Source organism: Emys orbicularis, chromosome 3, assembly GCF_028017835.1.
Source record: "Emys orbicularis isolate rEmyOrb1 chromosome 3, rEmyOrb1.hap1, whole genome shotgun sequence".
NCBI classification, from domain to species: Eukaryota; Metazoa; Chordata; order Testudines; family Emydidae; genus Emys; species Emys orbicularis.
In genome coordinates, this window is record NC_088685.1 from 6,432,190 (window position 1) to 6,455,558 (window position 23,369).

The window sequence follows — 23,369 nt, forward strand, 5'->3', positions numbered from 1 at the left end:
CGATCGCTCTGCCGTCGACTCCGGAACTCCACCGCAGCGAGAGGCGGAAGCAGAGTCGACGGGGGAGCGGCAGTGGTCGACTCGCTGCCGTCCTCACGGCCAGGTAAATCAACTTAAGATACGCCAACTTCAGCTACGCTATTTGCGTAGCTGAAGTTGCGTATCTTAGGTCAACCCCTTCCCCCCCCCCCCCCCCCAAGTGTAGACCTAGCCTAAGAGAGTGTCCCTACACAGGCGCTTGCACCAATGAAACTAAAATGGTTTCATAAAACTGGCACAAGATTGTGTAGACATGGCCTCAGTAGATCCATACATCTCAGAACAAAGACTGCAGGCCATACTTACAGGATGGGGGCCTCTATTCAGGAAGCGGTGACTCTGACAAAGATTTTGGGGTCATGGATAATTGGCTTCCAGTGTGACGCTGTGGCCAGAAGGATTAATGCAATTTTTGGATGCATAAACAAGGGAATCTTGAGTGGGAGCAGAGAGGTTATTTTACCACTGTATTTGGCGCTAGTGCGACCGCTGCTGGGATCCTGTGCCCAGCGCTGGTGCCCACCATTCAAGGATGTTGATAAATTGGAGAGGGGTCAGAGAAGAGCCGTGAGAATGATTAAAGGATTGGAAAACCTGATAGGCGCAGGGAGCTCAATCTATTTAGCTTAACAGTGAGAAGATTAAGGCGTGACTTGATCACAGTCTATCAGCACCTATATGAGGAGCAAATATTTAAAAACGGGCTCTTGAATCTAGCAAAGAACAGTCTAACGGGGTCCAAAGGCTGACAGCTGAAGCTAGACAAATTCAGATGGCAAATTAGGAGTACGTTTTTAGGGGAAAGGAAAACATTTGGGGGAAAGAAGAAAATGTGATTATACAGCCACGATTGGAGGGAGAATCCAGGGGCAGGTGTAGGATGGGATACTCCTTTGAACTCCGGTTTTGAAGCTGGCAGATGACAGGCCCTCCTCTGCCACGCACCAGCTGTTTTTGCTGTAGCCTAGTGTTGTTGCTTTAACCGTTTGGAATTGTTCAGAAAACAGAATTTTTTCATTTTATTTTAGGTCCCTTTGCCAGAGGGATTTTGCTGAAAGATGAAGAGTGAGACAGAGCCCAAACATGGGAAATTTCAACCCCAAAGAAGCTCTGGGCTCATGTGAAAATGGGGGGTAATAATCATCTTAACTAGAGTAGGTGCCTCCATGCACTCCCTGAACTGCCTGTACGCAGCACGGACAGTGGAAATGCCAGAGTTCAAAGGGTTAATGCGCCTTCCCCTCCATTCCCATTTCACTCCTGCTGCTGCTTCTTTCTGGATTCCCCAAGGCTGTCCCACCCTTAGTCCTGCCTGCACATCAGTACAGCCCTCACCCACGGCCTGTAGGATCAGGGCCCGGGTCCTCCACAGGACAATTCCCACTGAAACATGGATTTTAAAAATCAGGTATGCAACGAATCTGTAACCGCCTAGGACTTAAAGGGTCTCCCCATCAGCTGCGCACTACTGGCAACTTAGATTGGCTCACAGAGCGAGTCCTCCTCCTCCAGAAGCTCACGACCCCCTGCCACTTGGCTCTAACAGAGAATCTCCTTTAGCTGTTAGCAGTATAGGGCTGAGCCATTCGGCTTCTAGGCTCCCACTCCATGGAGCGGGAGACACACACACACAAGCTGGTTCATGACAGGAGCCATTTCCCTTTCAGTTGAGAACATGCAGGAAAAGTTAAGGGTGTTTGCCTTGATTGTACTTATCTGTCAATCAGTCCCTGTGTCTTCTTAAATCAGCATTACTGGAAAAGCAAATACGCATCCGATGTGTAGGACCCGGCGGCACAAAAATAACCTTTTTTTTTAAATATGCATCCAACTGTGATGACTAATTTTATGTCTTGGGTCAACCTGCCTCTTTGGCTGCTTTACACTGTCTTAAGGCAACTAAGATTCACCTTTCGCAACAAGTTTGGGTCCTACTTTCAAGTACACTTAGTCTGGCTTTAAAATACAGAAGACCTCAAGTTTGGACAGCAGCTCCTTGCTAAGAAAGAACTCCCTTAACCTGACCAAAGGCAGATAAACGTGAGTGACACTGTCACTGGCATAGGTCCGCTTTATGTAGTGGGACATCAACACGCCAAACACACTCTCTCCGGGGTGAGATCTAACCCCCTCCACAAAAGTCTCACCCGCTTCTAAAAAGGGAAGCTAAAGCAAAACCCAGCTACCCCTCTGCCCCCCCCGACTTCTCACTGCTGGAGTCACGGCTCTGAAACGGTTTCCTGAAAGTTCTTGAGTCTCATGCATTGTCAAATCCTGGAGGTGAAAGTAGCTGAGAAGAAATAGGGTGGCAAAGAAAAGTACATTCGATTTGTGTAAATGGCGGAAGGATCATGGGGTGGTCTCGGGCCACGTAGCTCTGGAAGAGGGAAGACTGCCAAAGAGTCCACCAAGAGGGGTTATTGAGTTCTTCAAGAGACTCGTTTTTATTCATGCAGAAGGCGCGTTTCCCCCTTGGCTCCAGTTGCATCAGGGCTTGGCCTTCTCTCGGCATGCGCTTCGACTCAGTACACGCAGAGATCTGGGAACTTCATCTCGTACACCGGGATGGAGTGGTTCTGGGGCTGGCCATAAGCCGCCGTGATGGTACCAGACGGGCTCGGGGGTGGTCTGGAATGTCAGAGACAGAGGGGAGAGTTACAGGTGGACTCCCACATTTCATCAAACTGGAAAAACAGGACCCAGCCCGGCCAGTGGTTCTGCCCAACTCTGACTCGCTGTGAAGATTGCAAACGCTTTCCCCCTCCCAACTCAGGAGCCGGTCACCGTGTTACCCGAAGGTGAAGACTGATCACCACTCAGCTGATGTGAAGGCACAAATCCAACCTAGTGCCTCCACATTAGGGCCAAACTGGAGAGGACAAGGGGGCATGCCGGGGTCTAAAGCCCAGCGGAGACACTGACAACTTTGGGGAGTTGGGAACATGGGAGAGAACCATCCGAAGCAGATCAGAGGCAAAGGGAATGACGGTGAGGTCTGATACAATGGAGAGGCTGATCTTGCTGCACTCACTGGTGGCATCTCTGCACCTTCCCCCACTGCAGCTGCTGTCCTGTGTACTCCGCTTGCCTGATCCCCCCTTGCAAACTGCTGACAGCCCTCTCCCCCGACTGTCCTCTCCCCAAAAAGTCTGACGCTCACCGGATAGTGATCTCAAAGATCTGGTTCAGCTTGCTCTGCAGCAGCGAGGCCTGCAAGAAACAACAATTCCATTAAGCGGAGGCTTCGCGCCCCGGCAGAGCTCGCTACAACTGCAGCGCCCGGACACATCGCTTCGGGTCTGCGTTCTGCAAGTGCTTGTGCGGGGCACAGCAGGGTGCATAGTGCTGCAGCGCGCCAGGGCAGGCGACTGTGGGACACACTCCTTCACCCAGAGTCCTCAGGGCGCCTCCACAGGACAGCTACGGAAAGCCGGAAGTGGTGCTGGTGATGCAGGTACCATGCTTCCCTCCTGCGTCTGAACTGACCAACACTGCAGCATGGTGTGAAGTGGTGCTTTGAGATCCCAGCTTTCATAGGAGATTGGGATCTGGAGTCCAGACTAATTGGGGCCGTTAACGTTTCCCTGACATGTTTCACAGGAGCAAGGTGCCCTGGCCAAATTTAGACTTGGATAATTCCCTGCTGTGGTTTTAATTGGATATGGGATTCTCCACTTCCTGTCCTAAAGGGCAGTGCAATGGTGCTGTCTGCTGCTTGAGAGCTGCTCCGCTCCACCCCCGAGCTGGCTGCATTTCAATTGTGGCAGATGAGATCCTTATCTCTGAGGCATAAGGGACTTCAGGGTATTTACAGCAGAAAGGTCTAAATATCATTCACTCCCGAAGACCACCTAATTCTGGAGGTCTCACAGCTTCAGGGAGCTGACGGCTTCCTGTGCTGTCACAACCACCTCTCCCATGCGTCACCCACAGGGTTTGAACTCGGAACATACTACAACATCGGTCTCCACCACGTGAGCTAAAGGAATAGCTTAGCTGGCGGGTAGCAGCAAAAGGGTGTTATCTGCTAGCAAATCAGCCATTAGCCGGGGTAGGAACCACACTTTGCAGTGTGCTACGCTTTGGTTTTATGACCCATTGGGACGGGCTCAGCACGTCCTCCCAGTCTACGTCATCTCCACGGCAATGCAGAGCTGGTGGGTGAGATGCCAAAAGCAGAGACTCACCCGGGCACCGCAGTGAGCCGCAATCTCTTCAAAAGGAGCTTTCTGGAACTTCTCCACCACCAGCCGCCTCCTCTCCCGCTCCTGCTCCTCCACGGCAACGCTGTCTACTAAAGCACCCGGGGGGGACGACAAAGCAATGGTGAAAAAGCTCTGCGCAGCGCCAGGCACACAGGCCCAGAGTCTCAGTCATTCTGTTCATGGGTTCTGGGGCCATGCCCAGATCCTGCCCAGTCCCCAGGGGATCGCATGCTCTGCTATGCGCCCTGGGGTGCAGAGAATACCTGGAGAGCAGTGCCTTCCCCCACTCCTCATCTCCCCTGCATGCCAGGTGGTGAGAGCAGGCTGAGCGCCACACTGCACAGCTACTGTATTTGGATTTGTGGGGGGCTCAGCACCCTTGGAAAATCAGGCCCCACGTGTCTCATTCTGGGCACTGACACACCCCAAAATCTGGGCCCCCAGACACCGACACACCCCAAAAATCAAAGGACACATTTGAAAAACTTTGGCTTAAGCAACATGCCCAAGGTCAGAAAGAGAGTCAGTGGCAGCAGTTCCTGGCTCCCAGTCCTGTGCTCAGACCATTAGCTGGCCCTCTCTCCAGCCCTAAAGGGGTCTCGCTGTGAGAGACTCGCTGGCCCAGCAGTGCGGTGGGCCTGGGGCAGAATTTGTGCCCTGACACTTCCAGTCATGTTCATGGAGCAGAACAACAGAAAGAGGGGATGTTTGACACCCCCTGGACACCCACACAATGTGACCAACACCGCTCGATCTTTCCTCTGTGTGCAGACTAACTTAGGCTTAACATAGCAGCACCTGGGTGATAATGTACAGCCTGTGGCATGCAGAGGGACAGACAAGATGATCTAATGGTCCCGGTCTGGCCTTAAACTCTGTGGCACTCTGAAAGATCGCTCAGTTACTTACCAATTGCTTTCTTCAGGGTTTCGTACGTGATCTCTTCAGCGGGGGCTCTCTAGGGGTAGGGCAAGAAAACAAAGATTATACCTCCAGGGCTATTTCATTTCAGGAACAGACCATGTGGTTCTAGGGTCTTGATTCCTCCAGTAGTGTGGCTTACCACTAGGAGGCGATACCTTTCGGGGCTCAAGACAGGGGTACTGGGTGAAATTGAATGGCCTGCACTATACAGGAGGTCAACCTACATGGTCCAATGGTTCCTTCTGGCCTTAAAATCTATGAAGGTGCCGACTATGGCGACCACCTTTTCAAAAGGCAGAAGCGGGACACATGCAGGAGCCCCGCCCCTTCTGTGGCCCTACCCTCTGCTCCTCCTCTCCCCCAGAGGCCCCACCCCCTGGTCCTCCTCTTTCCCCCCCCCAAGGCCCCGCCCCCTAGCCAGGCCAGAAGCCAGAGTCAGGCCATGGTAAGAGCGGCTGCCCAGGGAGCCCGGGCCACCCTGTGGCTCCCCAGACCCTCCACCTGCCCTGGTCAGGGGGCTGGAGTGCCTGAGAGCAGCCCCTGGACCATATCCCCACCCGCTAGGGTGCACTGCCTAGGGCAGGTGATGGGTGCGGGACTCTCCAGGTGGCTCTTACAATGGCCTGGTTCCATCTTATAGCATGGCCAGGGGTGGGGCCTCGGGAGGTGGGGGTGAGAAAGGAGGGGCAGGGCCCTGTGGCAAGGGGCGGGGGCTAAGGCCCACCTCAGCCCCCCAACACGGGAAGAGGCTGGCACCGCCCCGGAGCCTTGGGCAGGCGCAGGGGCACCACAGGGAATCCAGGACCGGGACATGAAATGTACATTTCGGGGCTGTCCTGCCCATTTCGGGACGGGTGGTCACCCTAGGGCCGACAGGTAGGAAGCCCAGAGTCTATGGAAAAGGATAAACAAGAAGCAGCTGCCCAAGCAGTGGCTTTCAGAGAGCGAAGCAATCAATCAAACACGCTCTTGGAAGGTAAATGCGGGAGAGAACCGCCACGTGGGAGCTCTTCTGGCCCCCTCCCCCCAAGGATGGGACACGAGCCGTGATTACCCAGCCCTGGCCGCCAAGAGGGGCGTCAGGCTGTAATAATTCGTGCGTAGGACGCTGGTGAGCACAAGGCCTGTTCACCTCGCCCTGCTGAACACATGAGGAGTGAATTATTACCCCATCGCTCATGGCCTGCAGCGCCCAGACGCAGACACAGAGTGCTCGGCCGGGCATACTAATGAAAAATTATACGGTGCTTAAGTATGTCACATTATCCTGTTAAAACAGGAGTTTATGCGGAGAGAATGCAGGTCAGGAGATGGGAATGTTTAGCACCAGGGGGAAGGCTCGGGCTTGTCTTTTATAGGTATTTCGCTCCCACAGATCCTGTGCATTCAACATAGCTGGAACCCCAGCGAGGATCTGTATTAAGACCAAATTCTCTGAAGATCCTGGGGCTTCAGGGAGGTTTTAGACTGAGGGCTTGGCTACACTTGCAGATGTAGAGCGCTGTGAGTTAAACCAGCCCTCGGAGAGCGCAGGAGGGAAAGCGCTGCAGTGTGTCCACACTCAGATTCAAGCGCACTGGCGTGGCCACATTAGCAGCTCTTGAAATGGCCACAGAGCAGTGCATTGTGGTAGCTATCCCAGCATGCAAGTGGTTGCAAAGTGCTTTTCAAATGCGGGGGAGGGGAGTGTGACAGGGAGTGTGTTGTGTGTATGTGGGGGGAGAGAGTGGGTTTTTGGGGGGCTGAGACATGTCAGCGTGCTGTCTCGCAAGTTCAGACAGCAGCAGATCCCCCCTCCGCCCTGCCTCTCTTTCACACACAGCATTCCACACTAATGGATGCTTTGCCCCGGAGCAGATAATCAGCCGGCTGTCAGAAACGGAGCTTTGAAAGGGCATATCCGCATTCCTGCAGCGATTCCAAAACAATGACAAGAGTGGCCACTTGACTTCAGGGGATTATGGGACGTTTCTGGAGGCCGATCAGAGCGCAGTAATGCAACTCCTCGTTCACACTGATGCCCGGGCGTTTAAGCCGAGGCGCACCAAGCGTTATGCTTCTCACTGAGGTGGAGTACCAGGAGCGCTCTAGCCGTGGAGTCAGAGCGCTCTACGTGCCTTGCCAGCATGGATGAGTCGTGGGTTAGGGCGCCCGGGGCTGCTTTAATGCACTCTAACTCGCAAGCGTAGCCAAGCCCTGCGTCTCTCTCTAACCACAAGTGCAACATGGAGTCAAGTCCCCGGCTGGTGAACAGCGAATCTCAGATGCCAGGCAAGCAGGGAGGGGCGTATGGGAGCGGGTCTTTGCCAAGATCTCAACCCGGTGGAAAGAAGGGGGAAAACAATCCGGGGGATGGCGGAAGGGAACGATGAGGGGAGATGAAAGAGCTGCCCACACACAGGCTGTCTGCACAGCACCCGCGCTTGGGGAGATGGGAACACTCTGTAAGCACTGGGGGAGGGGGGGGAAGAGAATGTTCTGGATGGGGCTAGAAGTAATGGGCTCAGGGAAACGTCCGCAGGAAAAGCTTCCCAGGCAGGAAATCGTCTCCCTGCGGGTTCACCCTGCATGATCTAATAGGGCTCTGCCATCCCTAGGTTTGATAGGAAAATGGCTGTCCCAAGCAAGCGCCCCCCTGCCGATCCAGCCGGCTCAGGACACTGGGCACCGGCAGAGGAGCCGTCTAGGCAAGCCACAAAAACCACCCCTCCTGCTGGTGACATGGTGTAATGACAAGGACAGTTCTCAGGCTGGCCTGAGCAGGCGGCCAACGGGCAGCCCACAGTACCTCCTCTTTCTCGGGACTGTTCCTCGATTCCACTTCGACCTGAAGAGAAATGGTCTCGCCGATGCTCTTCCTCTTGGACAACCGATCTTCGTCTGGAAAACAGGGGGAGCCAACCCGTCAGGAAGGCAGAGAGGGGAGACACCGTTTGGGAGGGGGGCTGTCTGGGTCAGAAGAGGGAAGGATGCAGAGGTTGTGGAAGCTCCTTTGCTGGAGGTTTTCAGAAGGAGGCTGGAGCCATCTGACCGGGATGGTTTAGACCCAACAAATCCTGCGTCCCAGCAAGGAGTAGACTAGGTCCCTTCTGACCCTACGGTTCTACTTCTCTCTCTCCTGTAGTTATTTGGCCCCTGCTGCCATAGCGTCAGAGCTGCTCACAATGCATTCCTGCTCACAGCCCCCCTGTGAGGCAGGCCAGTGCAGTTATCCCCATGGTACAGGTGGTGCACAGAGACTAAGTGACTTGACCAAGGTCACGCGGGGAGTCTACGGCAAAGCAAGGACTCGAATCTCGGAAGCTAGCAATTGAGCCATGCCGCTTGCATGGCAGGGCACTGCAATGGAAAAGGCCGCAGCAAGCAGGGATACTCTGTACCATACCTGTCAGCTGGGGGATGTAGGGGGTGCTGAGCCGGTCTGAATTATAACCGCTTCCTCCCAGCACCTCGCTGATCTTGCTCTGTCGGAAGAAGACCTCGGGCACTAAGTGATCCAGGCTCTTCGTCAGCCTGCGTGATTGAACAGGGAGGAAAACAGGTGACGACACTGGCACGTTGTAGTTTGGGTTACCTAGGCCCTTGCTTTTCAGTGGCCTGTAGGGTTTCCAGGTGAACAATTGGTGTTGGTCCTGCTTTGAGCAGGGGGTTGGACTAGATGACCTCCTGAGGTCCCTTCCAACCCTGATCTTCTATGATTCTATGACTGGGACTGCTCTATCTCCCTCCCAGACAGCCAGATCAGTTCAGGTGGGCACAGAAGACTCTGACCATGATCCTCCTCTGATTCACACCAGCAACAGCAGAGTCACCCTGGTCTGAGCAAGATCAGAACCAGGCCCCTCGCCATTTCTGCCTGGAAGAGGAGATGCCACCACCCGGGGAGAGAGCTGATGCACGGTCTCTTGACTCAGTGAAGGACCCAAGGGAAAGGAAATGACTGGCAGCTGCTTCTCCAGGATTCCTCCTTCAACTCATCTGGCAATTCGAACCCACACAAAGGCTGCTAATGGAGAATTATAAAGGGCCACAGTTGGTCAGCGCACAACTGCAGGCGACGGTTCTGACAGGTGCAGCAGGATTTCTGCCGCCGCTCGGAGCTCAAACCAAGGGTGACAAGTGCCTTTTACAGCAGGGGGACTTACCGGGGCGTCTCCACAAACACGTCTTCTGGGAGTAGGTATGGCGCCTCCTTCTGCCTCGTCTCGAGGACCTAGCGGGGAGGGGAGGGAAGAGAACCTGTCAGCGGCTTGTCCTCCATGCGGCAAGTTAACCAACTTAGCAAACATCCATGGGAACCGAACGTTCAGACTTCTTCGTTGAGGCCAGTTTAGTGCTGGGGACAGGGGCTTGACGGACAGCCCTGGAGACAACAATCCTCTAGCTACCCCCAGAACAGGCGCTGCGTGGGCAGAGGCAGCACAAGCCCCCGCCCCACACACACACACACCCTACCTCACCACCAGGCCTGCCTCCACCCTGCCCTGGAGCGACCCTCTCTCAGAGTGGGAGGGGAATTCAGTCTTCAGCTTCCCCGCTGAGACAATCAGCGAGGGGACCAGTAAGTGCTACCTGCGGGGGTGGATTTCCTGATGAAGGACTTTTCAGCTTGGAAAAGAGCAGACTAAGGGGGATATGATAGAGGTCTATAAAATCATGAGTGGTGTGGAGAAAGTGAATAAGGAAAAGTTATTTACTTGTTCCCATAATATAAGAACTAGGGGCCACCAAATGAAATTAATGGGCAGCAGGTTTAAAACAAATAAAAGGAAGTTCTTCTTCACACAGCGCACAGTCAACCTGTGGAACTCCTTGCCTGAGAAGGTTGTGAAGGCCAAGACTGTAACAGGGTTTAAAAGAGAACTGAATAAATTCATGGAGGTTAAGTCCATTAATGGCTATTAGCCAGGATGGGTAAGGAATGGTGTCCCTCGCCTCTGTTTGTCAGAGGGTGGAGATGGATGGCAGGAGAGAGATCACTGATCATTACCTGTTAGGTTCACTCCCTCTGGGGCACCTGTCTGTAGACAGGATACTGGGCTGGATGGACCTTTGGTCTGACGCAGTATGGCCATTCTTATGTTCTCTCTGGTCACAGTTGACCGAGACCCTCCAAACTCACTGCACACAGCCCAGCCAACAGGCATGATTTTCAGTAGCTTTCAACCTGGGCTGGATTTGACCTGGTGATCTAGGGCCAGGTCAGTGTCTGGTGTAACACTACAGACCTTGGGGGAGTTCCACCAGCCACGGATTTGGCTAGGTAACTGTGCCACTGGAAGCCATGTCTCCCACTGAGAGCCGGGTTCCCTCCACCCCCCACAGCGTACAGCTAAGAGCCGAGGGGGGGTCCAAGCCGCACTGACCTCGTGGATGTGTTGGCAGAAGGCGGGCACCGTGGTGAGCTGGCTGATCAGATTCAAGTAGGCGGCGCCGAGGGCATAGAGGGCGCAGCGGTTGTACACAGGCAGGTTATCCTCGTTGATCTGGGCGATCTCCTGCAAAGCCCACGGACAGGGAGAGACCCGTCAGCATGGGCCAGACCAGGGAGCGGGTTAGTTTGTTAGCCAAGCAATGACAGGCGGATGGGGAGACAGCAAACTAACTGGCAGGGGTTGGGACCAAAAAAGGTGTGACAGGGCGGCTGGCACTTTAAGGGGAGTTCGGCCCAGTCTCGCCTGTGACCATGGGCACTGATTGTTATTTTTCCCTGGGGATGCTCCACCCCGAGGCCCTGCCCCCACCCCCCAAGGCCTCACCCTCGCTCCGCCTCTTCCTGCCCCCGCACTGCCCACTCCCTCAAGGCCTCACCATCGCTCCACCTCTTCCTGCCCCTGCACTGCGCCCTCCCCCAAGGTCCCCACTTGCTGCCCTCCCCCAAGTCCCTCCCCCAGCTGACAAACTGCTGATCCACAGCCCCGCGGATCAGCTGTATCTGGTGGTTGCTGAGCACCCACTGTTTTTTTCCCCATGGGTGCTCCAGCCCCAGAGCACCCACCGAGTCGGTGCCTATGCCTGTGACGGATCAGCTGCCTCCCAGCCAGCCATCAGGTGAGCCTACAAGCCAGCCAGTGGCTCAGTTGGGATGGAGAGCTACTGGCGCAAGATTGGTTCCTGTGGCAAGGAAGTCGGATGGTGGAAAGCTGAAGGCAATAGAGAGGCCCCTACAGAAGACCCCTGGTTAGCCGGGAAGAGATGACTGATGTGCTGAATTTACACGGAAGAAATAAAGCTCAGGGCCTGAAATAGACTCCGGTGTGACGCTGGTTCCTTCCTGGGCAGCCAGGCCAGCAGCCTACAACATGGATGGGATATGAACATCCTAGTGGGTGGTCCAAAACCATGTGAACTGAGTGGGGAGGGGAGAGCCCATATAGCTGCTTCTCCACCTCAGTGCTAGCCCCGTGTGGGCAAATGCTGAGATGTCTACGTGCCACACTGATTTAGGCTCAGAAGCGGGATGTCCCTTTAACCACTTCATGCATCTTCTCTGTCTACTATTAAGTAAATGTTCCACTGAAATCAATCCATCACAGAACGGTAGTAGCTAAGTTCGTCTGCATTTGTCGAACATACGGCACTAGGTTTCCACCTTATTACCAGGTGGCTTTGCTCACTGCCATGTGTGTGTGCGATAGGTGAGTGGCAGGGCAGGGCTGCTGTCACGTTCGTGTTTTGTTTTCCAGTCTGGGTTTACTGGCTACGTTGCATTTACTGGTTCATTTTTGTATTGCTATTTATTCCATTGTCTTAAGGTACCCAACGGCTTCTAGGTACCCGATGCGGAGAAATAAAAGAATATTAGAATGTTAATCGCAGTGAAAGGCTAAAAGAGAAGAGGGGTTGGTACTGCCTGGGCGAACATGGAAGAGAAACGGTTCTCAAATATTCATTCAGATTTTGAAACTTGACTGTGTTCAAGGCTAAGATGGCGGAACTTACAAACCAAGGGGGCGGAATGAAAGTGCTGCTGTAATTCCCATATTACTCCCGAAGAAATTCTGCGCCAAAAAATTTAAAAAATTCTGTGCAAGTTTTAGAATTCTGCATATTTTATTTGTCAAAATAACACAATATAATCACACCATTTTCAATTATTTGCTGACAAGTACACCTCTACCCCAATATAACATGACCCAATATAACACGAATTCCGATATAACGCGGTAAAGCAGCGCTCCGGGGCGGGCGGGGCTGCGCACTCTGGCGGATCAAAGCAAGTTCGATATAACGCGGTTTCACCTAGAACACGGTAAGATTTTTTGGCTCCCGAGGACAGCGTTATACACCCGGGGTAGAGGTGTATTTTGAAATAAATTACCAAAATAATTGAAAATGGTGTGGTTATATTGTTACTGTGTTATTTTGACAAATAAAACATGCGGAATTTTGCAGAATTCTAAACATTTTAAGGTTTGGTACAGAATTCCCTCACGAGTATCGGGGTTCTGTGTGGCGCAAGCTGGATGCAGGCAGCTCAGCCGGGGGGGGGGGTTACAGGGTGCAGGGGGGGATCTGGATGCACAGGGGCTCATTGCGGGGTTCTGGGTCAGGGGGAATGGAACTCTGCCGCGGAGTCCAGGTGAAGGTAGTTAGGGCTCGGGGAGGGGGGGAAATCAGGGTGCTGGGGGAGTGGGTTTGGTGGGGTGGGGGTCAGAGAACAGCTGGCTGGGGCTCAGTGGGGTAGGGGGCTCCCAATGCAGGGGGTGAGGCTTAGGGAGGTGAAGGTTTGGGTGTCGGGGGGAGTTAGTGATGCAGTGGGTGTCACTCAGTGGGACTCGGTGGGAGGGTTCTGGGTGCAGGGGTGTGTGAGGCTTGACAGGGGGATTAGGTGCAAGGGCTGAGGAGCAATGGGGCCAGGAAGTGGGGGGAGGGGTCACTGTATGGGAGGCTGCTCCCCCTGTCCACCCAACCCCTGTGCGTTCAGACACACACACCGGCACCCAACCCCCTCTGCCGAGCCTCACACCTGCACCCAGACCCCCCCCACCCCGCAGAGCCTCTTCAACCTCCAAGACCCTCCCCCAGCTGCAGGAAGCTCTGCACTGTGGGGGGGAGGGAAGATCTGACCCAGCCCCAGCTGCCCCGTGCAAGGGAGAGGGAACTCTGACTCTGTCGTCCTCCTCCTCCCCCTCTCTTCCCCCGTCCAGCCAGGACTAATGTCCCTGGGCAGCCGGGGAATCCCCAGATCCCCACACTTCCCCTTGCACTGACTTATCTCTCTCCCGGCTGCCTGAACAGACACGCCCATGCTGCCGGGGAGGGGTGAGTGTGCACTGGTGCAGCTTCTCTTGGTTTCCACACAAAAAAACATTTTTCTGTGGGGAAGCAAAGACAATCTGCAGAGGGGGATATTTCTGCGCATGCGCAGTGGCGCAGAATTCCCCCAGGAGTCCCACATCACACTGCTCTCCTGCAGCCCCTCAGAACATGAACTGTACCAACCTCGCCGCACTGAGCCAAACCTGGATCTCATTTGCATGGATAAAAATCTGGAGTAACCCCGTGGGCCTTCCCTAATTCAATATCTCAGCATCCATGTGGGGAAGGTAAGCATTACAGACATGGGGCCACATCCTGATCTCCACTGGGCCAGTGTAAAACTCCATTAAGTCAAGCAACATAATAGAGCCCAGAATCCAGCCCTGGTAAATTTCTTTTCACCCACTAGCCAATGTGGAATTTACACCACTTTGGTCTGTCTGCTCCATGCCTAGCTGAGGTCCCTGCGTCGATCCCCTCTTTGCACCGAGGGGAGAGGAGCCCTCTACGCTGGGGGCCCCGCCTCCAGGCCCCTGCACTGCTCACACGATCCTACCTGCACTGCCAGCACCAGGCGGATCAGGTCCACCACCACCTCTTCGTTGGCCAGCTCGATGCTAATGAGTGCCAGCATGCTGTAGAGCGCCTCGTAGTGCTGCTGCACGTTGCTCTCCTCTTTGCTCGTCAGGTAGAGGTGTCTGTAGAGCTGCTGGGAATGCTGCCGGAGAGAAGAGAGCACGGCACCATGTAAATGGAGCCCAGGGGAAATACAGGTTGGGGGGAGGGGGATAGCTCAGTGGTTTGAGCATTGGCCTGCTAAACCCAGGGTTGTGAGTTCAATCCTTGAGGTGGCCACTTAGGGATTTGGGGCAAAAATCACAGGTTCTCATTGGAGAGGCGTAACAGGAGCCAGCCAAACACAGCACAAGTCACAGTAGCAGGTGCTTCTAGCCAGCCTTCGCTAAGTACTAGACACATTAGCCCTATGGCAACTCTGTTTGTGGGGAGCCACTGCATTCTGCCTTCAGTGGCATCTACAGCTCCGACGGGCAGAATCTGACGTTCAAGGGGAACAGTTCTGCCATTGGAGTCTGATACTGCGAGAGGCCGAGCACCTTCTGTAAGGAGCCGAGACCCCTCAACTCAGCACATCTCAGAGCCTGGCTCCTGATTCCAAAATACATCCCCAGTTCAGAAAGCACACCAGGCCCACTGAAGGGATGCAAGCACTGTCTTAAGCCGGGGCGCAAGGCTGCATGCCCTTTGCCGTCCGGCTTTCCTCTAGCTTCCTATCCAATGTTTCAAACTAGGTTCCTTATTGGTTGTGTTTTGGTCGCTCCTGAGGGCCCCCTGTCACACTGGGTCTACAACCCATGGATTTCCCCAGTGGTCCGTACAGAAACTCATCACCAAATCCTGGCTCCACTAGGCAGCTGCCTGTGCAGATTCACATTAAGAGACGGATGCTATAAAACTGCGGTGAGTCCTTTCTGCCTATTCCCCCACCCCCAGGGCAGATCAGCAGGGATGTGGAAGCTTATTCTCCTACTGCCAGAAGCCGTGGGTTTCAACCTCAGGATCACCACCTCAGCATCATGTCTGAGGAATCCAGAGTTTCTCCAGTCCTAAGATTTCATTGTCAACTTGAACTCGCTTTTCTAGTTGCAAAGGAAATCTTGTGCGTTTAAACAGGGTAGAATCCCTGTTATACAAATGAGGGGACCAGAACATCAATGAACAGAAGGCACATGTGTAACTTACTAGATAGAGTTTTCAGAGCCTTGGGATTCTGTGGTAGTTGCAATGATTGAATGGGTGGGTAGAAGTAGGTTCATTTACTCTATTGCAATGGGGAATATGCAGCGCAGGACATTGCGTCAATGATCATTGTAAGATTACTTGTAGCTGTGAAATTATCCAAGGTAAATGCTGCCTCTGACAATCTACCGCTCAATAGTGCACACAGTGTTAGGTACTACAGCATTTTGTGAAACAGCACAAAGGATTCTGGGGGGGGATCACCTCATAAGAGAAAACAATGGATGGTCTCAAGTATCAGAGGGGTAGCGGTGTTAGTCTGGACCTGTAAAAAGTAACCAAGAGTCCTGTGCCACCTTAAAGACTAACAGATGTATTGGAGCATAAGCTTTCGTGGGTGAATGCCGAAAGTGGGCATTCACCCATGAAAGCTTATGTTCCAATACATCTGTTAGTCTTTAAGGTGCCACAGGACTCTTTGTTGCTTTTAATGGATGGTCTGGGGATGCAAAAGAACATTCATGGGGCAGTGAGTGGAGATCAGCTATTAGAATCCAGTCAGTGTATCTCACACGATCACTGGGTGCTCCCAGGCACGGGTGGACTGAGATCTTTCCTCTCTTCTCAGCCACTCTGCTCCATGACATGGGGAACCGGGCCACACCCCTTATCCGTGTCACATGCGTTTTGTGGGAGAGTGAGCTGGCACAAGAGCCGGCCAGCTGCTACCATCAAACAAGCCCCAGCACCTACCTTCTTCATGAAGACAGTATCTTGGCGGGAACACTTGTCCACTTTCAGCTTCAGGACAGAGATGTCATTGATGGTGCTACAGTTAAAGAGACAAGGGGAAGGGAAATCTAGGACCCAGATGCAGCGGAATATTGTAGGAGGAAGAGAATTGCCCTTCCCTTAGCCTTCTTGGTAGAATACAAATCTCCTCCTCCACTCGCCCAGCTACAGCACCACCTACAGGGAGTAAACTAGTCTGGCAAGAACCGACGCTGGAGGCCTGTGGCATATTTTTAAAGAAAACTGAGCTATTAAGAGATGTAAAACACTAAGCTATCGCCTGACCATAGTTCATCAGCAGTAGCCCTGTCCTATTCCCGCCCCTGCGCTTGTTTGCAGTTACCGTCACTTGTATGTAACAGCATCATCTCAACTGTAAACTCCCCGACCGAGTATCTGGTCTCTGTGTTCTGTAAGGCTCCTAATCAATGCGGTATTAGGTTGGGCATCTAGGCTCTGTGACATGAACACAGGCAGTAGGAGGAGTACTAGATAGGTTTCATCTTTAAAGGGTTTTACAGGCATTAATTAATAATCTTCACAACAGCCCCTGTGAGAACAGCGAGTATCAATCCCCATTTTACAGAAAGGGAAACTGAGGCACGGGAAGATTAATGCTCAGCATCCCAGAGGAAATCAGCAGCAGGACCAGCTGGTTCCCAGTCCTGGGATTACACCCCCAGATTATGCCTCTCGACATTTCTTTACGAACATTAAAACTTAATTTTTGGAAAAAGGACTATACTAATTTCAGGAAACATGCATTAAAGGGCGCGTATATGCCTGTTGTAACATGTGTAGGTGCTACCACCACCCGTAGGTGCCCGACGGAAAACCAGAGGCTGATCCCAGCCACAACCCTTCCGCGTGAAACACGCCAACGCACCTGATAGTTGAAAACTTGGGCCTGTTTCCATGGCGGTCAATGAAGCTGATCAGTATCTCAAGGACAAAGAGACGCAGGTCGGCGTCTTCCATCAGTGCGGTCGAGAGCAGCCTGTCCAGGAAAGAACTGGGCAGGGCCGTGAGCATGTTACTGCACTGGAAGCCCGTGGAGACCTGCAGGTTGCACAAGGTGGAGGGAGAGCAGAAGGGGGATATTAGCCAGTGGGAGAAACGTCCCATGGATAGGGGGAGGGATAGCTCAGTGGTTTGAGCACTGGCCTGCTAAACCCAGGGTTGGGAGTTCAATCCTTGAGGGGGCCACTTAGGGATCTGGGGCAAAATCAGTACTTGGTCCTGCTAGTGAAGGCAGGGGGCTGGACTCAATGACCTTTCAAGGTCCCTTCCAGTTCTAGGAGATAGGATCTCTCCATTAATTTATTTTTTTATTTTATTTTATTTATAGAAAAGCATTTACTAAAGCTGGGGGATGGGTGGAAGAAAGTCGCTGGACCTGCCCGAGCTCCACTTTAACCCCTTGTGGCACAGGGAGCAGCTTGGCATGGGAGCTTCCAGGCAGCCCCCAACAGGCTATGGGATGGGCTGGCGCAGAGACTGTCATGAAGGGCAGCGACCACTATTCCAGCCCGCAGGCCGGGGCTGCACCTGCAACTCACACAGCATCCCTAGCTTCGAAACGCCAGAAAGAGGGACTGGAAATCAAACCCATGTGGCACAGCAGGGTACTAGCCACAGAGCCACCCAGCCAGTCCTTGCTTTGGTACATTGGGTTCGAACACGGGTACTGTTCTTTGCATGAGGGTGAGCAGTCAAACCTTCCTGAGGACGAGCAGGTGCCCGCCCGCCCGCCACCAGCTGTCCCAGGGCAAGGCCTGTGCTGAGACTACGTGGGCAATCACTCCCAAACCAGCCACACCTGCTAAGGGACCCCGTTCGTACCTGCAGGAGGGATTTCAGCAGCATTATCTGAGTCAGGCGATTCCGATTCTCCCTGCGGGGGACAAAAATCAACGTTGAACTCTGCCTGGAATGAGACGTACCGAAACCCAAAGCAATCAGTCTATTCTCCGCGCCAGGGCTGGGGCAGGATTGTTCCCTAGGGGATATTTCCTAGTGTCTCAGCCAGGCGAGTTTTAACAGCTCAAGCAACGGTGGCCACAGGACTAACCTTAACACTGGGGCACTCGCTGCTCAACAGATGTCATTGCCCTTGGCTCCTAGTCAGACCCCTGCAGGCCACCAGACATAATTCCTCTCCCTCCTTAGCATTCACACCCTTCTATTTGCAGACAGTCATCCTGCAATCACCCCCGGTTACTGCACAATCAAGCTCTCCAGATTGCGGGCTTCATTCTTGTACCAGTGCAACACGACTGAGTGCAGTGGAGACACGCCAGCTTTTCACCAGTCACTTGGGCGTAACGCATTCATTGGCCTCTGCTCTGTAACGAGGCACCAACCCAGGTTTCCAGCATTTCATTTTTCGAGGTGAATCCTGAGGTCCCTATGGGGGGCTGGTCTCCACTGGGAGCGGACATCGGCTTAGCGAAGTCTCTCAGGGATGTGAAAAATCCACATACCTGGATGCAATTAAGTCAGCCTAACCACCCTGTAGACAGCACCAGGTCTTCTGTCCACCTAGCTACCGCCTCTCGGGGAGGTGGATTAACAGCAGCGAGTGGCTACATGGAAGTACTACAGCAGTGCGGCTGCAGGTGTACCACTGTAGCATTTTAAGTGTAGACACAGCTGGAGTTTTAACTCCGTCCGTGCTCCCTAGGTTAATTAACATCACGGGGAGTTTGCAGGAAAACGCTATCGTCCTTCAGCCATTTACAACACTTCTCTCCGCGCCCTCTATCTCTGAACTCCGAGGCTAAATCACATGGCAGGAAGCCGCGTCCCACAAGGCTCAGTTGTGAGCTGTGACTTCCGTAGGAGCAAGAGCAACCTTTGGGGTAAAGGGCCGGTTCACACCCACGCACGGAGTCAGCGTCATCTTTCCCGCAGCGTCTAGTAAGACGTAAAAACTCTCGGGGATGAAGCCGATCAGCTGACAGTGGAGCTGCGCTAAACGGCTTCTGTGACTCCCGTCTGCCGTCACAGTCACTGAGCATGGCAATGCCTGGCTTTCACCTGCAAGGGGCTGCCGGCCTGATTCTGACCTCACAGCAGGGGCCGCCCTGAAGTTAGTGGGCCTGATTCTGAACTTGCACTGGTGCAAATCAGGAGTGTCTCCGCAGAAGTCAAGGGAGTTACACCAGTGTAAACGAGGCTGTCCATATGAATCCTGTTCCACACCAAGTGCTAACAGTCTAGTCGCGGTGTGAATCTAGCACCATGCTCCAAACCTCTTTGCCTAGCATCTGTATCATCTTTGGGCCATTATCCTGGCTCCAAATAGCAGTTTCTTCTGTTTTGTTCCTCATCTCCCTTAGGCTAGGTCTACACTGCCAATAGCATAGCTGAAGTCGGCGTATCTTAGGTCGACTTACCTGGCCGTGAGGACGGCGGCGAGTCGACCGCTGCCGCTCCCCCGTCGACTCCGCTTCCGCCTCTCGCCACAGTGGAGTTCCGGAGTCGACGGCAGAGCGATCGGGGATCGATTTATCGTGTCTAGTGTAGACGCGATAAAATCGATCCCCAATAAATCAATCACTACCCGCCGATCCGGGTAGTGTAGACGTACCCTTAGTCTCCTATTTTTTTTCCATAGCAAAGAACTAAATAGCATTATTCTACTCGCTGGGGGTAAAAGCTTTTCACACAAACTAGCCACGAGCGTGAATGCTGCTCTCTGGGCTGTTGTGTTAACACAAATGGGCTGGCGCTTCATTAAATACCACACAGTTATCAGTGGTGCTTTAAGCTCCGACATGCCCCCTTCTACAATGAGAACCACAAGAGCTTGGCCCACCTCTCTGGAAAGCTACAGAGAGATCTATGACCTGCTTTCATGGCTTTGTCCTTCTAGCTCCCTTAAGCTCTTCTAATTAAGCCACAAGACAAGTTAGAAGAAGCAGGGCATTCGTCACTAAAAGGAGACCAGGCAGTTCCTGCACTGTCCGGGCCTGACTGACATCTAGCACTGATGGCCCTTCGGGGAGCTCCATTTGTGCTCAGCAGCGAGCGGCTGCTATTCTGGATTTAGGTCGCATCCCTGGCTTTTATTCCCTTTCCCAACTGTACTTGTACCCGGCTCTAGTCACTGGCCAAGGCTGAACTTGTGACCTGACCTATGGGGACATCGTCTTATCTCCAGCTGTCGTGGTCTGTAGCTATAATGCCTCCCCCTCCTGGGAAGGACAGACTTCTCTAGAACCCGAACTACAGACTTCTAGCACTAGGTTCTGAGGGCCAAATTCAGCCCCTTTACTTCCCCACGAGCCAGGCCCATAAATCAGAGCACAGAATTTACAATGTACATATATGGACCCTCCCCTTTGGAGTCAGTTACTTCAAGCGGTCGGCCGCCTGCACTCGGGCCGGAGAGCGGTCTCTAATCGCCAAGCTGATGCTAGCGATCATGGTATCATTCCCCCTGGGTTGAGACAGGGGAAACTGTCTTCAATGGGAGCTGTGAGTGCTCATCACCCCCGAACGTCAGGCCATAAGTGACTTGCTCCAGGTCATTCAGTGAGTCAGTGGCGGGGTGGGGAATACCGGCCAGGATTCCTGACTCAGTCTCCTGCCCGAAGCCCTAGCCCTCCGCACACTTCCAGCCTCTAGCAGAATAGTCAAGCAAACCCACATGGCTAATTCTGATGACGCTACTAGTCTCCTGTGGCCGTGTCTGCCTGAAAGGATGGAGATGCAGCATTAAAGCATTTAATGAGCAGCAGGTTTAAAACAAACAAAAGGGACGTATTTCTTCACACAACGCACAGTCAACCTGTGGAACTCCTTGCCAGAGAATGTTGTGAAGACCAAGACCATAACAGGGTTCAAAAAAGAACTAGATAAGTTCATGGAGGATAGGTCCATCAATGGCTATTGGCCAAGATGGGCAGGGACGCAACCTCATGCTCTGGGTGTCCTTAGGCTCTGAGTGCCAGATGCTGGGAGTGGACAGCAGGGGACGGATCACTCAATAATTGCCCGGTTCTGTTCATTCCCTCTGAAGCACCTGGCATTGGCCACTGTCGGAAGACAGGACACTGGGCTAGACGGACCGTTGGTCAGACCCAGCGTGGCCGCTCTTTTTAAAGCTCTGCTCTCCTAAAGCTCTCTTGCCCCAGGAGAATGATTCCAGTGACATACAGCAGCTACATTCTGAACAGACAGCAAAGCGCGAGAAGGAAGAGGGAAACCCTTTGCTCGTGACACACTGGATTCACACACCTCTCTAATTGCACCGTAAAGAGGCTTTGAAAGGGAATTTGGAGGGTGAATGCAGATGGAGAGCATGGTAGTCTGCAGTCCTCTATAGTCACAGAAATGGCCAGGCAAGCTTCCTCGCCACGGCCCTACCAACGCACCAAGCACTGACCGAGGGGGCTGGCGTGAGTCTCCATGGCCCACTCGCTCCTTGGTGTCTCTGTTACTAAGGGAACCGGCTGTGGTGGGAGCTCTCCTCCAATAAAAGCTGGACTGAGCTTCACCGCTCATTTTATAAAGGTCACAGATGGACACTACCTACCACCACCGGAGGCTGGATTTGAACCGGGGACCTAGAGGTGAAAGGCGTTTTCTACTGCACAATGAATCAGAGGAGCGGCCCCAAGAGTCAAAGGCCTTCCTGAAAACTGGTCCTGGATATGAACTAAAGTCTGGCCCGGTGCATGGCTGGGGAGGCAGGGGACACTTCCCCAGGGATCCCTGCTAGAGCGAATCCAAACCCAATTCTTGAGCAGCTTCCAGTGTGTCACCCGAGAAAGGTTCCCTTTTCGCAGGAGGGGCAGGGAGCGAAGAGAAGTAAATCTGTCCTCACCCAGCTTTTCCAGCGTCTATAGCGTGGTGCAGAGAAGGCAGCGGGACCTTGCTCATTATAAAGAGCATGACCTCTGACCTCTGATAGGTGGGGAGGGTGCTGGCAAAGGAACCTGAGAAGACAGACAGCACTAAGACCATGCAAGACAGTCAAGGCCAAGTCGCAGATGGAACACACGCCCAGTGCCCATTTCCACAGCGGACGCCCGCGCGTGCCAATCTCTGCCCTGGGTGGTGAGCGGGAGTCCCACGCAGATGCCAGGGTGGGGGGCAGAACTGAGCCCTGCATGTCCGTTTATCTACCCCACAACACGCCTGGCCAGAGCGAGCCCCCAGGCTGAATCTCAGGAACAGCACCAAGGGGCCTTCCTCCTCTGATTCCAGCGAGCGGGAGCCGCGGGGCGGCCCACCGGCATTCATGGGAGGGGTTTATTTCACGGTAGTAGCAGAGGTTCGGTAACTCGTCACCAGCACACAGCTCAGGCGATTAGCATTTGGTCTTGACAGGCATCAAGCGGGACCCTTTAGCCACTCAGAAAGCCAAAAATCGGGGGGAAAGGCCCACCTTAACCAGCGCCCCAGGCAGCAGAAGTGGCCTTCAGAGCAGTAGGCTCCGGCACAGCCTGCTCCGCTCAGCCACAGGCTCAGCGGCACACAGGGTCACCAGGTCAGGGGTAAGTACGTCCCGGCGGAGGGAGTGTCGGGGCCTGTCCAGCCGGTGCCGTTCCCTCTCCTCCTCCCCCTGGGTTTGCTCAGAGTCGTGAGTGGAGAATCCACCCCGGCAGGGCGGCAGAGCTTGGCTACTGGGGCTAAGCAGCAGGCAGGCTGTCTGCAGGGCCATTCACGGCGTAGAGAACAAGGCCTGAGGAGCTTAGGCAGTGGCCTGTAGCAGCTTCCTCGCTCGGATTTCTCTGTCTCCCCCCATGTCCCTGCCCAACACTCACCCCCCTTTCTCGAGGGAGGGGTAAGGTGAACAGGGCCCAGATCCACCTCAGGCAGACGGCAGACAGCCGAGCCCAGCGGGCAATGGGCTCCCCCTGCTGCTGCGCCTCTGATTCACTGCTCAGACCAGAGGCCTCTGTGACGGGCAGGCCTGGATCAGAGGCATCCTGCCCCTCCACCTGGGCACCTGGAGACAAAACGATCCTACTCCAGCCACGTAAAGGCAGCTGCACAAACCTAGGACTGCAGGGAAGCTGGTAGCTCGTAGTTAGCTCATGCCCACTATCTCTTCTTCCTCTCCACTGCCCCTCCCCGCCTCATTGCAAGGCTGGGCCTAAATTCTGAACTCCTTCACGCTGCTCCCAAACCGCACAAGGGCAAAGGGAAATCACCTCCTAGAGCCAGAATCTCTCTGCAATTCCCTGGGTTCGTGTTTGGGAATTCTTGGGTGGATACTGCCCTCCGCTGGTATTCCACTGTCATTGCAAGACAAGTGCCACCGCTATTCCTCAATTCATCTATACCGCCAAGCTAAGGACAACAACTTTTCAATCGTTTGTTTGTTCTGCACCTCGGTCCCGATTTGCAGCCCCTCCTGACCGTGCACCCCTCCAG

The 23,369-nt window shown here is 53.7% G+C and overlaps 1 protein-coding gene across 3 annotated transcripts in view; it reads right to left on the minus strand.

Annotated features, from left to right (window-relative positions):
- Nucleotides 1–2,095: 2,095 nt before the first annotated feature.
- The window catches only part of EFR3B (EFR3 homolog B), a 68,338-nt gene continuing 47,064 nt past the window's right edge, over nucleotides 2,096–23,369 (minus strand). The window contains exons 9-21 of one of the 3 annotated variants that reach the window (XM_065400853.1): nucleotides 21,814–21,925; nucleotides 17,823–17,874; nucleotides 16,867–17,039; nucleotides 15,942–16,017; nucleotides 13,987–14,148; nucleotides 10,535–10,666; nucleotides 9,314–9,381; nucleotides 8,554–8,681; nucleotides 7,957–8,048; nucleotides 5,154–5,202; nucleotides 4,227–4,330; nucleotides 3,200–3,249; nucleotides 2,096–2,667 (exon numbers count right to left, since the gene is read on the minus strand). In XM_065400853.1, coding sequence (XP_065256925.1) covers nucleotides 2,562–2,667; nucleotides 3,200–3,249; nucleotides 4,227–4,330; nucleotides 5,154–5,202; nucleotides 7,957–8,048; nucleotides 8,554–8,681; nucleotides 9,314–9,381; nucleotides 10,535–10,666; nucleotides 13,987–14,148; nucleotides 15,942–16,017; nucleotides 16,867–17,039; nucleotides 17,823–17,874; nucleotides 21,814–21,925 — 1,304 coding nt within the window. In that variant the 3' untranslated portion in view covers nucleotides 2,096–2,561. Of the gene's footprint in view, nucleotides 2,668–3,199; nucleotides 3,250–4,226; nucleotides 4,334–5,153; nucleotides 5,203–7,951; nucleotides 8,049–8,553; nucleotides 8,682–9,313; nucleotides 9,382–10,534; nucleotides 10,667–13,986; nucleotides 14,149–15,941; nucleotides 16,018–16,866; nucleotides 17,040–17,822; nucleotides 17,875–21,813; nucleotides 21,926–23,369 lie in introns of all 3 variants that reach the window. The other 2 variants (XM_065400854.1, XM_065400852.1) reach the window with 2 other exon arrangements.